The sequence below is a fragment of the Ptychodera flava genome, chromosome 20, assembly GCF_041260155.1.
Source record: "Ptychodera flava strain L36383 chromosome 20, AS_Pfla_20210202, whole genome shotgun sequence".
Classification (NCBI taxonomy): domain Eukaryota; kingdom Metazoa; phylum Hemichordata; class Enteropneusta; family Ptychoderidae; genus Ptychodera; species Ptychodera flava.
Window position 1 is genome coordinate 20,060,948 of NC_091947.1, and position 18,588 is coordinate 20,079,535.

At 36.6% G+C, this 18,588-nt stretch overlaps 1 protein-coding gene across 1 annotated transcript in view; it reads right to left on the reverse strand.

Annotated features, from left to right (window-relative positions):
• Positions 1-825: 825 nt before the first annotated feature.
• Positions 826-18,588, reverse strand: part of LOC139120270 (uncharacterized protein ZK1073.1-like) — a 56,768-nt gene continuing 39,005 nt past the window's right edge. Inside the window, exons 4-13 of the mRNA XM_070684550.1 lie at positions 15,853-15,970; positions 14,344-14,406; positions 12,860-12,929; positions 11,877-11,963; positions 10,307-10,384; positions 5,970-6,070; positions 5,542-5,629; positions 4,724-4,810; positions 2,636-2,687; positions 826-2,125 (exon numbers count right to left, since the gene is read on the reverse strand). Of these exons, the coding sequence (XP_070540651.1) occupies positions 2,007-2,125; positions 2,636-2,687; positions 4,724-4,810; positions 5,542-5,629; positions 5,970-6,070; positions 10,307-10,384; positions 11,877-11,963; positions 12,860-12,929; positions 14,344-14,406; positions 15,853-15,970 (863 nt within the window). The 3' untranslated portion in view covers positions 826-2,006. The remainder of the gene's footprint in view (positions 2,126-2,635; positions 2,688-4,723; positions 4,811-5,541; positions 5,630-5,969; positions 6,071-10,306; positions 10,385-11,876; positions 11,964-12,859; positions 12,930-14,343; positions 14,407-15,852; positions 15,971-18,588) is intronic.

Below are 18,588 nucleotides of genomic sequence, written 5' to 3' on the forward strand. Positions count from 1 at the left end.
CAAAAATCAAAAGTTGCAATCCGAAGGTCTACGGCAGGAGTGTTCAGCTCTGAGTGCAGACAACAATCATCAGCGTGGTTGCTGACACTGAAATCGAATGGCATAGCCATGTACAACTACGGCTACCAAGTTCTGATTGTGTTGCGATCACTTGTTTTGTGAAATTTATGCACGCAAATTCAGCTATAGCCATATACAATGGATGTCGCATGTTACAATCATTGACATAGACCAAAAAGTATGAAATGACTCTCTCAACAGATAAGGATGTCTCTTTCTATGACTTTGGTTATTATTGAGCTGCATGTCATTTCCCTTCATTTCCAGGATATACCAAACCTTACATCATCCCAAAATTCAATATTTTTCATATACAAGCTACGCAGTACAAGTTATGAAAGCCACACAGTATGATTCCAGTTGCAGAATGACAGAAATTTCCAAATGATATAAAAGCGACAAAATAACACTGACAGGCAGCTTTCAGAGGAAGAACTCATGACTAGTGGTTATGATTTCAGGAAATCTTTCCTGAAGAAAAACAGAGCAAGTTTGGAAGTCAATTATTGCTAATTGTAATAAAATGCGACAGATCTCTTTTTATTATATTCAATATTATCAACATTTCACCATGTAAGACTTGAATGTGTTGAACAGCACGTGATCTATTCTTCTCTGAGTATTTTGATAAATTTGTCAACGGGTAATTGTCTCTTCCTTTCAGAAAACTCGAGACGCAATAAAACCATCAGTTCCAAAGGGCACCCTCTGGAGGCCCCCTGGAACTAACCGGTAGGTTATAAAAATACATAGAAAACAAAAATAAACAATGTGAGAAAATACAGCTTTAATATTCCTACACTGAGCAAGAGCTAAGAAAGTTTCCATGTCTGTGTGAAAATTGAAGTCACCCTTTATCATACCCTTTGGATAGTTCTAAAAACTGACATGAATGACAGCACTCTCACAGACTGTTACCAGTTGAAGAGTGTCTACGTCTGAATCTATGGACCTTTCCATACGCATCCATCCTGTACCGAGGAAAACTTTTTATTGTTAGTAAGCCCTGAAAAGACTGATGGACCAGGTCAGGTTATGATTTTCTGTGAAAGATTATACTTCAGTGTTATCTAATATCTGTGACACATCAAAAAGAAAAAGACAAACATTACATGCTCTTATTTCAGGATGTCAAGCAATAAAAGTTTGAATGCACACTGTACTGTCTCCCTTTGAAAACTAGACAGATGATCAGAAAGAACCCCGGGAGAAGTAGGGATCTTAGGCAGCTCTGCTGGACTGGAAGAGACAAAATTTAAAACTTGTATGCAGCTGCTCAGATGATTTTGAAGAACTCTTCAGTGTTTTCTTCTGACAACATTCAACAATGCCACGGGATAGTATTTTGATAAAAATACAGCTACAGTTTGGTAAAAGTCGGTGAACTTGAACTTCACGAGCCAGTCTCTGTATGAAAATTGAAAATACACTCCAAAATATCTCTTTTGTCTTGTATGCAAAGATCTGAAGATGACATACAAAGTTACTCAATTATTTCTATTTTGACAAATGCTGCTAAAAGACGCCCTCTACATTGAATTACATATTTTGGAAAAAAAGAAGAAATGTTATCATTGCATGGTTTTTTAAACCCATTGATTTGGAAATTGTACAAGTCTGTGTCGATATTAGAATGAATTTAAAAACGAAGTCCAACAGAGGTCAGCAGTGAATCAAACTATACATTTCAAATGGAGGAAATTAAAAAAAATCACAATAGAATTAATTTTATATGAAAGTTCAAAAATGTTAATGGTACCCCCAGCTAAGTTTTTAACATTTATATCATGTTCGAACATTGCAAAATACTGGAAATAAAATCACTGGTTTCTCAAAATGAATGAATTTATACACACTGTGGGCCAGATTATACTCTTTGATGACCGAAACACTGTTGGTGTGTATAAAGCATGTACGAGGAACTCTTGGGAGATGTGAGCAGGTTTTTATGGCTGATCCATGGAGGCAGATCGGTTCTTTGACAAGTCACCTTTTGGAGGAGAGCCAGGTGAGCCTTCTCCGACAGAAGATGATCTAGCCAAACGGGTCATGGGCACGGATGCAACTGCGGAGGAAGAATAAAACACAATGATGTATGTATGCCCTGTGTAAATATAAAAATGTGGTTTTCCAATGCATAGATTAGAGGGTCGGTAATAATTTCCGTTACTGAAGTCAAACCATCAGTCCTTGAAGGGTTAAGAGTCGCCATCACACTTTCATAGAAGGTTACAGGTCAAATATGATCCAGAAGACAGTTATGAATTTACACCGGAGAGTATCAATAGTCATAAGAAAATGGTTTCAAAGTTAAACACTGTAATATGTATACATTTTGCTATTTTGACTTGCTTCAACAATGCTTCTACCCAAGGAATTGATAAACATCATCCTCTGAAGGAATGTTTCACGGGTTAACAGGCTACGACTTCTATCATCATCTTCTTGGAGCAATCGTTGCGTCAATGATATTTTGCTCTCATTTGGCAAGATGTGACATGCCCAACTGATTGTACTACTATTAGGAGATCAGAGGACAATGGCAGTTGATGATAGAACGACTGAAATTACTTACCAAGTCCCATGCCTTGAAGAAACAGTAAGAAACTCTCAGCTAACTTTCTTGGCTGTTCAAAAAATAAAAACAAATTGTTCCTGAAAACTCCATTACTATGGTGATGTGTATATTAAACCTATGTGCCATAGAATGGAACAACACTATGGACATCATTACAATAGAGGTCTTTTTACCTGATTTTCTTTACCAGTCAGAAAAGTTTAAAAGAGTAATTATTGCTCACTTGAGCTCTAACTTGTGAAATATTTTGAATTGTTTTGGTTCTATTTGTAAATACAGTTGGGTTTTTTTCAGTTCCCTAAATCATGTTGAAATTCAGTCTTCAACCAGCAAATTGTTGTACTGTCAATTGTATTTTTCACAAATGAATTTAAGTCCCAACCAGAATTCATGCATGAATAAGAACACTAAACACTGTTGACAAGGCTAATACTTTGTATTTCAACATGATTACGGTAGAAAGCACCTTGGCTGTTCAAACTCTCTCACTTTTGCAATGCTCTTCTGATGTATCACTTGTTGGGGCTCATTTTAAGGTAATATGCACCTCGAAAGTGAAAGACTTAAACTTTTGCTCTAACTTTCCTCAAGAAATCTTTCAATCATTCTCTTTCAAAATCAAGAATAAAAATAGGGGGTCACCGTGCAAATTTTGGTACTAGAGAAACAAATAACCCAAGATTTACTGATATTAGAAATTCAAAATGGCCGCCATCCCTGTGTTAACTCTATGGAGAAAAATAAAAATTTTTGAATTTCAAAAAACTAAGCCGGTGAAAAGTTTTCTTTCACCAAGACCTTTAAAATGAACCCCCACATGTGGTATATCAGAAGAGAACTGTAAAAGTTTGAGAGTCCGAATGTCTGTCCCCGAGGTGCGTTCTACCTTAAAGCTCATGGTGTAAGAAAACTTACAACAGTCTCACTTTTTCAAAAATTGAAAATTTCAATTTTCTCCACAGAGTTAACACAGAGATGGCAGCCATTTTAAATATCAAATATCAGTAAATCTTAATTTTATTTCTTTAGTACCAAAAATTTGCAACATGGCCCTGATTTTTTATTCTTGATTTTTCAAGAGCATGGTTGAAAGATTCCTTGAGGAATGTTTAAGCAAGTGTTTGAATCTTTTACTTTCGAGGCGCATACTACCTTAAGGGAGATCACGAAAATCTGGTACCTATTTTCTTGAATAAATATAGGGAAATACAATAATATGCTACAGCTATGCACAGTCCAAATTGAAAATCACCCTTTCCTGCACCTAAAGCCTTGCTATATCCTGAACTAGAAATGAGTGCATGGATTAGTATCCTTGAATATAGTTAATTCAGATAATGTAGTGTCCCTACAGCCCAGCACGATTTTCTTGTGCAAATGGCTTTTAAAATTATGGTTTCCCTACTGTGATACAGCGTATTTCCTTTCAATCTTACGTTCACATTTGCTCCGTACGGAAATTAAACACAAGCTTATCAAGAATTTATCCGCATGGAAACCTACTCCACAGTTTGTTGTAACAGCACAATATTCATGCACATGCCTTGGTATTTTGCACGTCATTTGTCTAGGTTATGTAAATGCCTATTTGGAAATTTGGAAACCTTTCCATCCTGACTTACGAGTATACAGACCAGGCCTCACCACTGATAACAAGTGGGTTACACTATAAAGCGACAAGGGTGCGCAACATGATCATGAGACACTAAAATTTGGTTTGCATGTTTTTGTAATGGGGAAAATGGTTAAATTTCTTCAAAATATTAACTTACTGATATAAGAGAAAATATTTAGACGAAATTTAACCATTTCCCCATTACAAAAACATGCTGACCAAATTTTAGAGTCTCATGATCATGTTGCGCACCCCTGCTGCTTTATAGTGTAACCCACTTGTTATCAGTGTTGGCATGTTTTTGTAATGGGGAAAATGGTTAAATTTCTTCAAAACATGTTCCATTATGTCAGTAAGTTAATATTTTAAAGAAATTAACTTACTGACATAAGAGAAAATATTTTTATCACTTGAAGAAAGATATTCACATTCTTAGGATGTCCAAATAAAGACAAATAATGAACTCTTACGTTTTCATCCATGATGCTACCACCAACATCTTCAGCCTTCAACAAAGTAGTGTTTCTCTTGTCAGGTAGGGAATAGAAGAGCTTCTCCTGTGATACAGAATTGAACGAGGTGCATGGAAATTGTGAGGAAACTTGGGCTTTTACCAGAGACAGTACAAGCATACTATACACTAAGAATGAACTCAGTGTGTGACAAGAACCATGTATTCTTACTAACCTAGGCAATTACCCTGCAGGCCTATATGTATGCGATAGAGTTGAGTTATTTCAAGAACTGCATAAATATTGTAAATAACAAAATGTGGTGCTCAAAAATATCAACTTTAAAGGATGAAGATATCATAATGTCTTGTCTGAAGGAAATGAAATATTAGAAACTGCTGTAATGTGAATTCAACAAAAAATTCTTAAGTTTAGAACCGCAAAAGAGCTATTTTTGAAAACATTGTTTCGGTAGATAACTGCAGTAATTAGAATTACGACCCTTGCTAAAAATAACATTCAATGAAATAAACTGGGATGGAGGCAGTGTATTGTCTAGACAGGATCATTCATGCATGTCGCAGCAAATCAATGTGCTATAAATCTGCAACATGCAGCTTATCAGGTCCATCGCATCATGAAACGGTTTGCATGACTTCATCAAAAACCAATGACTTCAGCATTTGTATGTGACTCATCTAGTCAAGCAAATTAGTATGCAAGTTCAACCTGCCGGATCCATCAATATGCAAATGAAGTGATAACTCGTCCAGTCCATCTACTGTGATGCTGCCATATGGTGGAAGGTTTTTTCTTCCCTAAGAATGAAAACTTACCACTTCTTTGACATGTGGGGATACTGTTCCTGTTACAAGAAGGATGGGAGTCTTTATATCCTTCACTTTGTGCGAAACGTCCGAGCGGCTGTAAGAAATACGTATGCCCACATTTCAGGAAATCGGGAATATGACGGTGACAGCAGAACCTAGATCTATTACACTGTATGTACAACAGACAATACTATGGTGACTTGAGACTATGGTGCATGCATTGCATTGGGATATGCATTTTCTCTTCACGAGCTGTGATGTTTATGTGTCCATATGTGCCTTTCATAAAATACAAAGCCCTGGTCTATCTATCACGTTTCATAGTATTAACAGCAACATGCAATGATGCAATTCTTGCCAGAAAACTAACCAGGAGGCTAACGACGTCTTCAGCAACCCTGAAAACCTAAAATCACAACACAATGGTCACTTACTTCATGTACACTTGGATATATTTGGAGAGGTTGTGGGCATTCATTCGCTTGTACAAGTTCTCATGAAATTCATGCACAAGATCTTTCTTGTCTTTGGTTTCCTGACAGAATGAAAAATGTTAAAATGCACACAACAAGAGAATATATTTTATCAAGGTCCTGCAGTGAGCGCCTACGAGCAGTTTGATATTGAACAAATACACAAGAAGACAAGACACTGAGACAAACACTTCCCTATTATAAAAGATTCATAAGGTTAGCTTGGAAACAGACTTGAAAGACGCACATTTTGACCGAGGACAAAACATTAATTATGTGTGATATATTACAGACATTGAGACGTGCCAGGATAGCTACTTTCAATCCACTATATATATGTGACAAGCAGCTTATACGCATGGACACCAAGGCGACATGTTACTGGACAAGTACAAATTATATAGCTTCAATTTCGTGCAACGGCAGCCCTTCTACTTGCACAAATCTGTTGCTTTGGCATTTGACACAAATTTCCAGTCAATCTTGAATATCTATTTTGGACGAAAGCGGTTTTCTCTACATGACACAGAATTGACAATATATCCACATGTAACATATATTAAACGGCCGTACAGTCACATTTGATTCTCTGAGCATGGAATCTCTAAAGAATCTTGGTTTTTTTTTCCTTTCATTTTAAGTTTGCTGAATTGCCCTTTTTGTGTGTGTGTGTCGTGTCCCCAAGGACGCCCAGGTACAAACTGCTGAATACACATACATGTAGTCTACCGTAGATTGTACCCTGTCTTTTGCGCAATTCGTTAATACGTCTTGCGGGTGATGAGCAGTTTCTGATTGGACTGGATGAAGGAAGACAAATCTAGAGGCGGGGAAGATGGTGCAGAAAAGAAAGAGAGAGAGAAGACATAGATTGAGGTGACCGACTGTGAAATGACAGCACTAGGTTAGTTGCACCGCGGCAAATGATTATATACAGAAAGCATTGATCAAAAAAAGGCAAGGATTTGTTTTGATATTAATGTATCTTACTCTTTAGCAGATATGCATGGTGGGTATCATAAGTAATATGAACACTATCAACAACTTGCAAATTTCTTTGAAAAAGATATTCTTGATGTTTTAACTTGGCAAATGAAAGTTGAAAAAACAGGGAACTGTTACCGAAAGGAATGGGAAAATGTGCACAGAAATGCTGGTTGAGAAGTTTCTCTCAGCCATGCAGACGTTAAAAGCTTATACCTCAAAATATGAAAAGACATTAAGGAAAGCGTAGTTAATAGAACAACAATACTTCTTACTTTTCCAAAGGGTGATGCACAGAGGAGAGGAGGCCCCGCTTATAGTTGTTTGTATTAGGGTTAGAGTTCAAGGTTACCACATTAATAAGTGAACATAAAAAAAACACTACCAAACAGATGTGTATGTATTCTGCTGTGAGACTGTGAGTCTTTGAAATAAATACCATCGCAGTGTCTGTGACAAGACAAGTGCAGAAGATATGTGTACAACACTGATTTTATAGACAATGAAACTCATTTCCTTTCTCCAACAGATAGAATCTTTTTTACTGCTCAATGATAAGCAATGTTCAGTGTTGAATCGCCAGAGTCAATTCAATACTGGCGGTTTCTGTGACTACTCTGGGTACAACAGGTGTGTATCCATGACAAACATTTTCATTGAAATCAAATCATTGGCAAATGATGCTATTTTTGCTCTGAATTTCAGAAACTCACTTTGGTACACAACACTGCTGATGGCATTCACAACACAGACTCTTCAACCTAATTCAACCTAATTTGCTGCCAAAAATGATTAACTTGAAAGAAACATAATTTTAAATTAAAATATCAGATCATTTTCTCATATTTTGGTAAATAATTATTTTCAAATCTGCAAAATTGTGCTTTTGCAAAGTATATTCTCAAATCTCATTTACTTGTCAAAACGATAATTTCTTGCAACCATTCTTACAAATTGTAACTTTTTCAACAAGCATTTTATACTCCGTCAGTTTTTAAATTTTTTCGAGGCACAGCGAAAAAAAAGAAAAGAGAAGCAGGCCTTTGCAAAGTTCAAAGAACCCAAGAAAAATTATCAATATTCATATTTATTGCAGTTGCAATGCAAGGAGAAATGAAATTTTCTTTGGAAATGAAATACATTCATGGCGGCAAATTATGTTAGTGAGCAAAACACAAGGAGGGTGTATGTATAAAAGGTAAACTTGACAACTATCTCATGTGTTAGTTTTAAAATGGGTTCAACGTGCACTCCTCAAGCAAGTGCTTGGAATTAGTTTGTTTTTCATTTGGCATTGACACAGTAAGATATGCATAGAGTTACCTCAAGATCCTGCACTCATAACAAGGAAGAATTGGAAAAAAATGAAGAAAAAAACACAAAAAAAGGTCAGTTTGATCATCATTCCAAATTGTACTAAAAATTGTCAGCGTTCACTGATTGTATCAGTATTGCCAGACTCACAGAAATGTACCAAGAAAATGTGTATCTGTTATGAAATAAAAATGACAAACATTTTTTTTTACCAGTTTGAATTGTGTCATTATGTCATCCAGAGTATTCCATTGAATAAAAAAATTTCAACCATTCTTCCTGGTATTTTGTGATTGTACATCAGAAATTTGGACTATATCTCGGGATAAACTGATGTGCTCATGGATTGTACTGCTCCCTGTAATGAAGCTAATATCAGAATTTCTCTACAGACAATACACGTCAGTAATAAAGGGGACCTACAACTGTGCACCACAGTGCGTTGACTCCCCTGCCTTCTTTGCAATAACATTCATGACAAGCAAACCCCTCCAATCCTTTTAGATTTTATGACTTTCCACTCGATCAAACAGGCAAAATACTGAAAAGAGATTCAATTAATGCCACTTTTTGCTCGATAATACATTTCACCAAACATATGGTTGTGTCCGATTTCTATTTGATCGATGTATAAGGACAAAAAAAATGCTTGCTCTTGGCATCAAAGAGCTGTATTGTCAGGTTCTGGTTTCAATTGTCAAGCAGTTCCTGTCGTTTGTGATGTCCACTTCACTAATTTGGCTCATCCTTAAGGAAGAACACCAAATATCAAAAACATCCCAACTACAGCGTGATCCGTTCAGAATATACCACGCTGTTGTGCCATTTGAAATCTTTGATAACAAATTATTTGGTTCTGGATAAAATTGCATAGGAGTTTCTGTCATTAAACCACCATAATATCATGAAATCAACTAAGAAATTGTGAAATCGTAGAAAGTCGTTCCATGGCAATTTCAATTATTTCTGACGGCATGAGGCAATTCAAGGATTAATTTTACGTATATGCATGGTAAGTCTATCGCTATTGAGTTCAAAGAAAACATCAAATTCATAAAGGGACACAATTCTACCCAACAGCCGGTTATAGCATATTAATTTCCAATTCAGTGAAGCACTACCATAACAAACTGCTGTATTTCTAAATAGGAACATTCAACTAAAACATCTGCAAAAATTTGTAAAATTCCATTTGGCAGGGAAGCAGCTCAACAGGTGCTTTGCACGAATATTCTATTTCTACATACACTTGGAGAATGTGAGCAGCAGCCTCCATGTTTGGTTATTTTCTTGTGAAATGTTGGGAAGGCGGCAGGCTTTGGCGTGAGTTTGGTTTTCTTGAAGTTTTACACTAGGCATGATGATGCTTTGTTTGCTCTATATGACGGCAGTGCATTGAAAGTATTGCACGACAGAGAATGACATGGAGCAATGTTTCTGATGACTTGCGTAGGTTGCAATTTCAAGGTTTTCTTTAACAAATCAAAACCTAACCAATAAATCTCACATACAAAATGGAAAATACAACAAAATACACTACTGCAGAACATATAGATAAAGAAAATGTTTGTAAAAACGGTAAAACTTTTATCTGTATGTGAATTAAAATAACAGTAATAATATGGCTATGAATAATTTCTATAGCAAATATCTGCATCGGACTTGCATATGAGTAAACAAATACATGCAAACATACACAGTTATTTATATCACCTGTCACTGCTGCACAATTTCTCACCAGAAAAGCTTCACAATTTCTCACCAGAGAATAAATAGATAATTACAGGGAAAACATTTTTTTCACAAGACAAAGCAGACAAGAGAATCCAGATGACTGATGACCAACATGAGTCAAAGTTTCATACGATTACGATATCGAGTTAGTTTTGACTTGATTTGACTGTCCTTTGCTCCACACTAATGGTTGAACTGAAACTTCAAACCAACATGTGTCTAACAATCTATTTGGCTGATATTTTTTTTTATACAAATTAACTTACAGAGCCAAAATGGTGCCAAAGTAGGAATTTTTCAGTGGTTGGGTTCATCCCTCTAGTTGTCAGCTGCCACGCAGCAACCTGTGAGGATAAATCAAATTTTTGTTACAATTTTCATAATTATGCTCATACCTCATCAGCACAAGATGTATCTCATTACTTGAGCATGCAAAATTTTTCTGTTCACAAACAAATATCGTAACCACTGACTATCAGACATTTCCTACTCAAAATCTAAGTGACAGCAAATTCTGAATGTAGCAAAATTACAGTTACTCTGCTTGCTTTTGGACAAAGATGCTAGACACTCTGAATCTTGACGCCATCAGGGAGTTTGTGTCTCATCACAGAATTAAGATTTGTCTCTATGAGTACAGTTCTTTCACACTCTGATTTAGTCACTTAATTTTACCCAAAAGGAAGCTACATGTATTTGTTGTATGGTGGTTGAGCCGATCAGACACTTCAGTTACTCAATTGCATTGAGAAGGTAGGGAAACAACTCCAGAGATGTTTTGACATATCAATAACTTCTGTTGAACTCTGAACGCTGCAGTATGCAAATGGTTACACAGGATTCAAATCACACTCTCCAAAGTGACAACCTACAACCTTTAGTCTGTTCATCCCTGAATTTCCTATATACAGGTCCACAATCACAATTGATAACAATGAAGTTGGGCCAAACCATGATGGCAAAAGGGTTATTATCCCATCATGTACAGGTGGATAGGATGGAAAGTCATTTCCAACAGATCAGTGAGCTCCACCTGCAATGAAGGAACGCTTTCAGTCCAGAAATAGTAAAACACTCTCTCTGATAGGATCTGCAATGTTCATCCAATGTTTGTTTATTTGCTTTTCATCAGTGACCGTAATTTATTCATCTCACAAGTCTGGCATAATTAGAGTGTTCAAGTGATACCTGTCTTCAGTACAGAGTCAGTCATAATAAAGTAATGGCATGACTTTTGTGATATATGTCCTTTGAGACAGTATCACATTAAACTTATAAACGGTATCCACAATTTTTGTTTTTTTATACAACCATTCTTTGCACCATTTTCTTACAGCAAATAACAGCTTTCTGAAGTGCCTTTTTTCACCATGTTATCATTTTGAACCACCTCTGTATTGAATTCTAACAATCACACAGTACAAGACAGTCTTTATTCCCTCCAGAATCCATACAACATTAACAATTCAATATAATTACGCTTGGAGGATAGGTCCTTCATGTGCAATATCACATTACTTTTTTCTGTGAAATCAAAAAAACAATTATGAAGAAATTGCCACTAATTTATTTTGCCTTCGGTACTTGTATAAGCGACAACCAGCAGTGACGATGAAAATTCAAATTTTACAATAATTCAGTTTCTCTTTCAAACAAATGCAAGTTTGTCACCCCTTCAAGTGTTGCACTCACTGTAAACAGATAATACTTCCAGAGAAACAAGAAAAGGATCAACATATCTCAGCTCTTTAAAAAAAAGCATGCTTTCACATCTCCATCTCAGATTATAATCTTTTCCCATCAACTACGCACCAGCATCACTTATTCAAATCTTACCTTTTCTTGGCTCCATTCCAAGAAGCTAGATGGATTGGCGTTACACTCTAGGAGGCACAGACCCAGCACACGTCTAGGATTGTGTATCTGAAATACAACCACACAACAAATCGATCAAGCAAAGGTGAATGTGGGCTATGTCTGGGGAAATCAAGACATTTCTCATTTAGCTGTAGGTATACTTTACAAATACTGATTTGAGAGGGTATCCATTAGGGTAAATAATTACTGATATTAAGATGATTTACAAGATGTAGAATATATGAATTTCAAACTCTAAGAAGTCTTCATCTCATAATTATAAACCAGGCAGACTTGTACTCATGTGCAATTTTTCACCTACGCAGCACAACATCATAATTGTAACATGGCGATGTGGGCAGTAATTTCAACTGCTTTGCCCGGCAGAAAATTCTGAGCAATGTCCTTCTTAATGATATAACATTGTAACTTAATCACAATTATCATTGATGCCTGAATACAAGGTTTCCTGATTGTTCAATTAGGCTACATTTGCTTCTCTGGTTTCTGTCATCAGTGCTACTTAACAGTTAACTGTATTTCCGCATTCAATTAAATAATAGCAGTAAAACTGAGCATCATTTCCAAATTTAATGAATTCAGACCTCCATCCATTCCCCCATCTACCAATCCATCCATCTCTCTCTCCCTCCCTCCCTCCCATCCCTACCTCCATCCATCCATACATCCTTCCCTCAATCCCTTCAAACATCCATCCCTCCCTCAATCCATCCAGCCCTCCATCTCTCCCTCCCTCCATCCATCCCTCCCTCAATCCATCCTTCCCACTCGATTTGGTAACTTCTATGACCAGATAACACAAGCTCACAGTAACTTGTTAAGGTAGTCAGTTAACAGATTAAACATGATATTCAGTGCCAACTACAACCTTGGTTCATAAAGAGAAATTTGGCAGCTGATCCAGGGTTGGATTGGCTTGATAAAACAGTGTGTGGACTTACTGTGTATCTTAGTAGAATACTGGCTCCGGCGCCCTCTCCAAGACCAACAATGCCCGTATCTTCTGAAAACCTGTTTGACACGATTGGAAGGGGAAAGAAAGAAGTTTAACAATTTCATACTGTCAGGATTTGCCACCCTGACAGAAAATATGACAGACTGCATGCCAGTTTTACAATCAGAAAGCTTACTTGTAGTGGCAGTAGCTGTATTGTAAGTGAATACAAGTACCAATAATACAACAGTATATCAATGCAGTGTGTGTGTATGTGTGTGTATCTATGTACGTATATATGTATGTGCGTGTATATGTATGAATATATTCATATATGTATACATAAATATTTATATATGTATATATATATATATATATATATATATATATATATATATATATATATATATATATATATATATATATATATGCACACACACACACACACACACACACTTGCTTGAACCATGGGGTTTGAATGAGTGGTGTAATTACAGTTTAGCGGACATGGGGAGGGCAAAAATCAAATATATACACAGCACTTCAAGTGGTCATGACAAGTAGTGGTCAAGAAGTTTGCCATTGCAAGTATCAGATTTCAATAACACTGAAGTTTCTCAATACATAATTCTATACTTTATCAGCTAGAGTGTTTGTAATTACGACAATTTTTTCACTGTCACCTTGCCAAGTTCATATGCCATTATCAGGTCACTTTGGTTAAAACAAATGAGGCATAACAGGTACTGTTTGTATTTTGACAAAAACTTGAATATCTGGAGGCCTATGAATACCTATATACTGTAAATATGATTTTTGTTGACCAAACTGCAATAGTATACCAAGCCCAGTTCAACTTGGTGAAAATTTGTATAGACTTGGCTCAATACCTTTTTACTGACTCGGAACATGGGGAAGTGATGCTGTCTAGCAGGATAAGGATTTACCATTCATTCAACTATTGTAGATATGTTAAAAGTAATAAATCTTGGCATCTAATACTCAATTCATATTAAAACAAAGTATTTCAGAGAATTGTTGGAATACACCATTCAAACGCTAATATCCATTATCAAATTTGCTGGCCTAATCATGCATTGTACAGTCTTTTGTGGCAATAAACTGCAAAGCCATGTACAATATTTCAACATCTGTATTTCAATCAGAACATTCTGTCAAAGGCAATAACAGAAAGTTTTGCTGATCCCATGAGGAGTGTGACAGCAAACATATTGAACTGTACTCAATGTAAAAGGCAGCATGACGAGAGCTCTCAAAGATGTTATCCTTTTTTTTCTCTGTTGACAAAGTACCATTCACCATCAGGAAATCAATTGACAGACTCTCAAAGTGTCTGAATACAAACTGACTTGAACGAATATTGATTACTGGTGAGTTGTAGGGCCATTCAAGGGGTAAGGATGAAACTCGTCATTGATACAACATCACCGAATGCTGCCATCTAAGTGATAGCTATAAAGTCGGTCTTACCCAAGCGCATTCAGAACTGGATCCACTTCTTCAGCCAGGTGATCAATTGACGCATACTGATGGCTAGACAGAAGGGAAAAAAGAGGTAGAGAGATTATTTTTTCCCAATCTCATTTACATAATTCATTATAAGGTAGTGAATGTGAGCCTTGAAAGCTTTAACTTTTGCTCAAACTTTCCTCAATGAAACTTTAAAACATTCTCTTACCAAATCAAGAATAGAAATCTGGGGTCACCGCACAAAGTCTGGTGCATGTACTATAGAAACAAATCATCTAACGTTTACTGATATTTGAATTTCAAAATGGCCGCCATCCCTGTGTTAAGGAGAAACAAAATTTTTGATTTTCAAAAAACTGAGATGGTGAAAATTTTCCTTACTCCAAGAGCTTTAAAATGCACCCCATGAGCAGTAGACCAGGAAAGTATTGACAAAAGTTCAGAGTCCAAATATCTGTCCGTGAGGTGTGTTCTACCTTCAAATCACAGTCACTGTACATGCTCACAATAAAGATGTGAAATTGTAGGGTCAGTCTCCAAAGAAGTCACTTTCAATTCATGGAAGGTGCCAACAGTATGTGAAATTCTTCCTAAGACAATGTGTGCTTTTGCATTATGAAATAGTTTACATATATCTTTATAAGGCTAGTTATTTCAGAAATCTTCATTTCTTCAATGTTAAGACACATTCTGCTCTAATAAAGTGAATGGAATTTGTCACTAACACATCACGCCATTCTTGTCATTTCAAGTCAAATGACTTTGTAATGGATACATCTATGGATGTAAATATCTACTTTACATTTCATATCTTTACAGTTGATTTCATCAATTAATTTATTTCACTGACGGAGACAGCGCCGTGATAACTTTTCTCTACCGATATGCCAGTGAACAGATTCTATCTTGCAAGCCACATATGTTCCACTATTCTCATGGGTTTGTTGCAGAAGTATCACAGACAGAAACAAACAGATCCATCCATGGAATAAATTATCATGCACTGATACAGATGATAAAGTGATGTAGTATCACATAAAATGAAATACCACTAAAGTGAGCACACATAACATAATATTATGCAAGCACATCAATTGAAAATGTTTTTGATGTATGTGGTCTGGTCTTATCTCAGTAAAGAATACAAATAGCATTTCATCTCTTTCAACTGTTCCCAAATATCACTGTTCTTATTTTTTTCATCAGAATGATTCTACCAGAATGTCAATGGTTACATCTTCAATGTACCCCTGTAGATTCTAATCAACTATCAGCAAATAAGGATGGGCGAATGAATCACAATTTACATCAGTGAGATGTAGTGCATATTTATATCTTCTGGGGTCTCACAGTCTGCTAATTATGGTACCAGAGTTAGGAAACCAAGGCAATAACATCAAAAGACGACACAGAAATACAGGATATCTAAATGCAGTTACATGTACAAAGTTCAGCTAAATTCTAAATATGGTTATATACATGAAGTGAATCAGACAAAGTGGAACTTACTCATCGGGTAGCGAGCCGGCGTCTGGTTCCTGACCCGGAGCATTTATGTGCACAAAACACATCTTGGTAACTATGTGGGCCATGTCTGGATGACTTAAGAATTTGGTAAATGCTGTATCTGTTAACAAGAACATAATCATAGAGTTGAGTAAACGTTAGAAGAAAGAATTTTGTTGTTTGTTACTATTTATTTCAGATCATATGAAGATATTGTTATTGCAAGGATGCTATTCAGAACAATATCCACACTCTGGTATTAACAGGATGAGAAATTGGTTGCTGCTGGTATAAATGATATTTCAGTACAATGATATTTCAGTACAAGGGGTGTTCCAATGACAAAAATCGCCTTTTTGTCTGATCTGTCTCCAAGCAAGTCCCTTCCTCATCCTCAAGTTGAACACTGGCTGTAAATGGTACATGTAAAACCATGGCTGCTTATCAAACAGTCATCTTTAAGAAAATTTGCAAATCCCCATGCATGGACAACATTTCTTTATCACATATTACATACATTATGTATCACAGCAGGCCTGCCGGGGAATAGATTTAATGCCTTGAAATTAATCTCCTATATTCTGACATTCTACCGTAAATCCCTGCATTCTTCACTGCTAGTTTTACCCCTGGGCATCAACAAACCTTTTTAAAGTCAAATGCGGTGTCTGTCTGTTCTGTTTTGTTGATGCCATATCATGGATTGTACTTCCCTTCCGTGCCGAGGGACTCTGCCCTCTTCATGAATCCTTGATATCCACACATGTACGAAAACATACATCTTTTATTTGCGTAATCAGAGATTTGCTGCAAATTATTCCTTCTGCCAGAAGCGAAGAATGAAGTTACCTAAATATTTGTTTCGCTTTTGGCATTTATTTTCCTCAAAACCTGAACAGCACAAATTTCTCTGAAATATCCAAAACCTTATGACGACGGGTACATATACCAGTATTGATGAAATGACATTAGGCACTGTTATGAAAAACATAGACCACACAATATTGACAGTCATCTCAAGCAGTTACTCTGCTCCAGGTCTACCAAATCTTTTTCTGTGAAATAATGTGCATTTTTAGCCGAGCACCAGTTCATGGTTGTAGGTTTGTTACTAAATATAGCCACACTCGCACAACATCAGACACTGCTGCTAGAAATGTGCACACATTTTCTCAGTGTTGCACACATGGCTATTCTAGATTCTTGTAGTCCAAGTCGTTAGTATGTCTTTCAAATGTTCATCCTAACATTGGCAGTTGCCTAATAAGTGCATTTTTGTCTATTAATAAAATGTCATATTACATGATATATTTATTTTTGCATATTAATGAGAAAAAACAAGCCCTATTGACAAGCTATTCCATTATATTAACCTGCTATTGTCATATCAAATGCATGTACATTCCCATCCATGTGTGAACATCCCATTTCCCTGGCTCCCAATATATGAACATAGCCGACTATTTGTTAAAATTTTAAACATCCCCACATTTGTCTCGTCCAAAAAAAATGAAGCTAGAGTACTATGTGTCGATTGTGTATCTTTACAAGATTTATTTCTGATATGTGACCATAACCATGAACTGCAAGTGAACAGCAAGACAACGGAACAGCAGGAACGCTGATTGGATAAGGCACACTGATTTCACTGATAAAGATCTGCTTGATGCAACAGGCAGGTCCCAAGTCTACTTTGAAACCTGTGCTAGAAAGAGAGATCCCAAACACCTAGATGTAACTCTAGACAGCTTTAAAGAGGCACTCCCACTTGGTAACATTTTTAAAACACATTTTTTTTTATGCCAACGGTGGATATTTGACATGGCGACTGCGCGCGGATCGAGAGATATCGATAAAAACATGTCCTCAAAAAAGTTAAAGTTTGAATTCCAGTGGCCCACCTGAATTCAGCTTCCGAATATAGAAAGTTCGGCACTGGGGCCATTGTCAACTAAGCTATGGAGTACGAGTCTACGCTGACGCTGCTGTACGCCACAGCAGTACCACTCGCGTCGGTGAGCGGTCATGTCCTATGGGAGAAAGCCGAATCCTACTGACTCGGCAAAAAAATGAAAAACAAAATTTGCTGATTCCACCAGAATTCGCATAGGTGACTAGCACAGATAGGTGCGGTTGATACATAGTATGCATAGTGGCCGCCGCGTGGTATGCGCGCATACCACACATGGCCGCTGCTATGTATCGAACCATGCGTAACTGTGTGGCAGACGACAAAATGTAGTCATCAGAGGCAACTAATATTTTACACGTAAAAACTGATATCTATGTGGTATTGTTTAAAAATTTAATACAACTGATTGAGAATAATGAAAACGACAAAAACTAAGGAGAAGTTTTAAAAAAGAATTACCAGAGGTAAAGGCATTGATAATGATGTATATAAAGTCATCGCAGTAGGAGGTAAATTAATTGCGTCATTCGAACGTTTTTGGACTCCTTGGAATATCGTCAATCAGCACAACAACACACTTTCGTGGGATTTCGGGTCATAACCAGAAACGATCGTAAAACTTCGGGATGTGAAAAATACGCTCGGGAAATGACATGTTTTTATCAACATCTCGCGATCCGTGCAGAATCGCCACGTCAAATATCGACCGTTGGCATTAAAAAAATGTGTTTTAAAAATGTTACCAAGTGGGAGTGCCTCTTTAAGAAGTAATATATAACCTTATACAACACGACAGTATCATCTTGCCTTGTCATCTCTTTATGCAA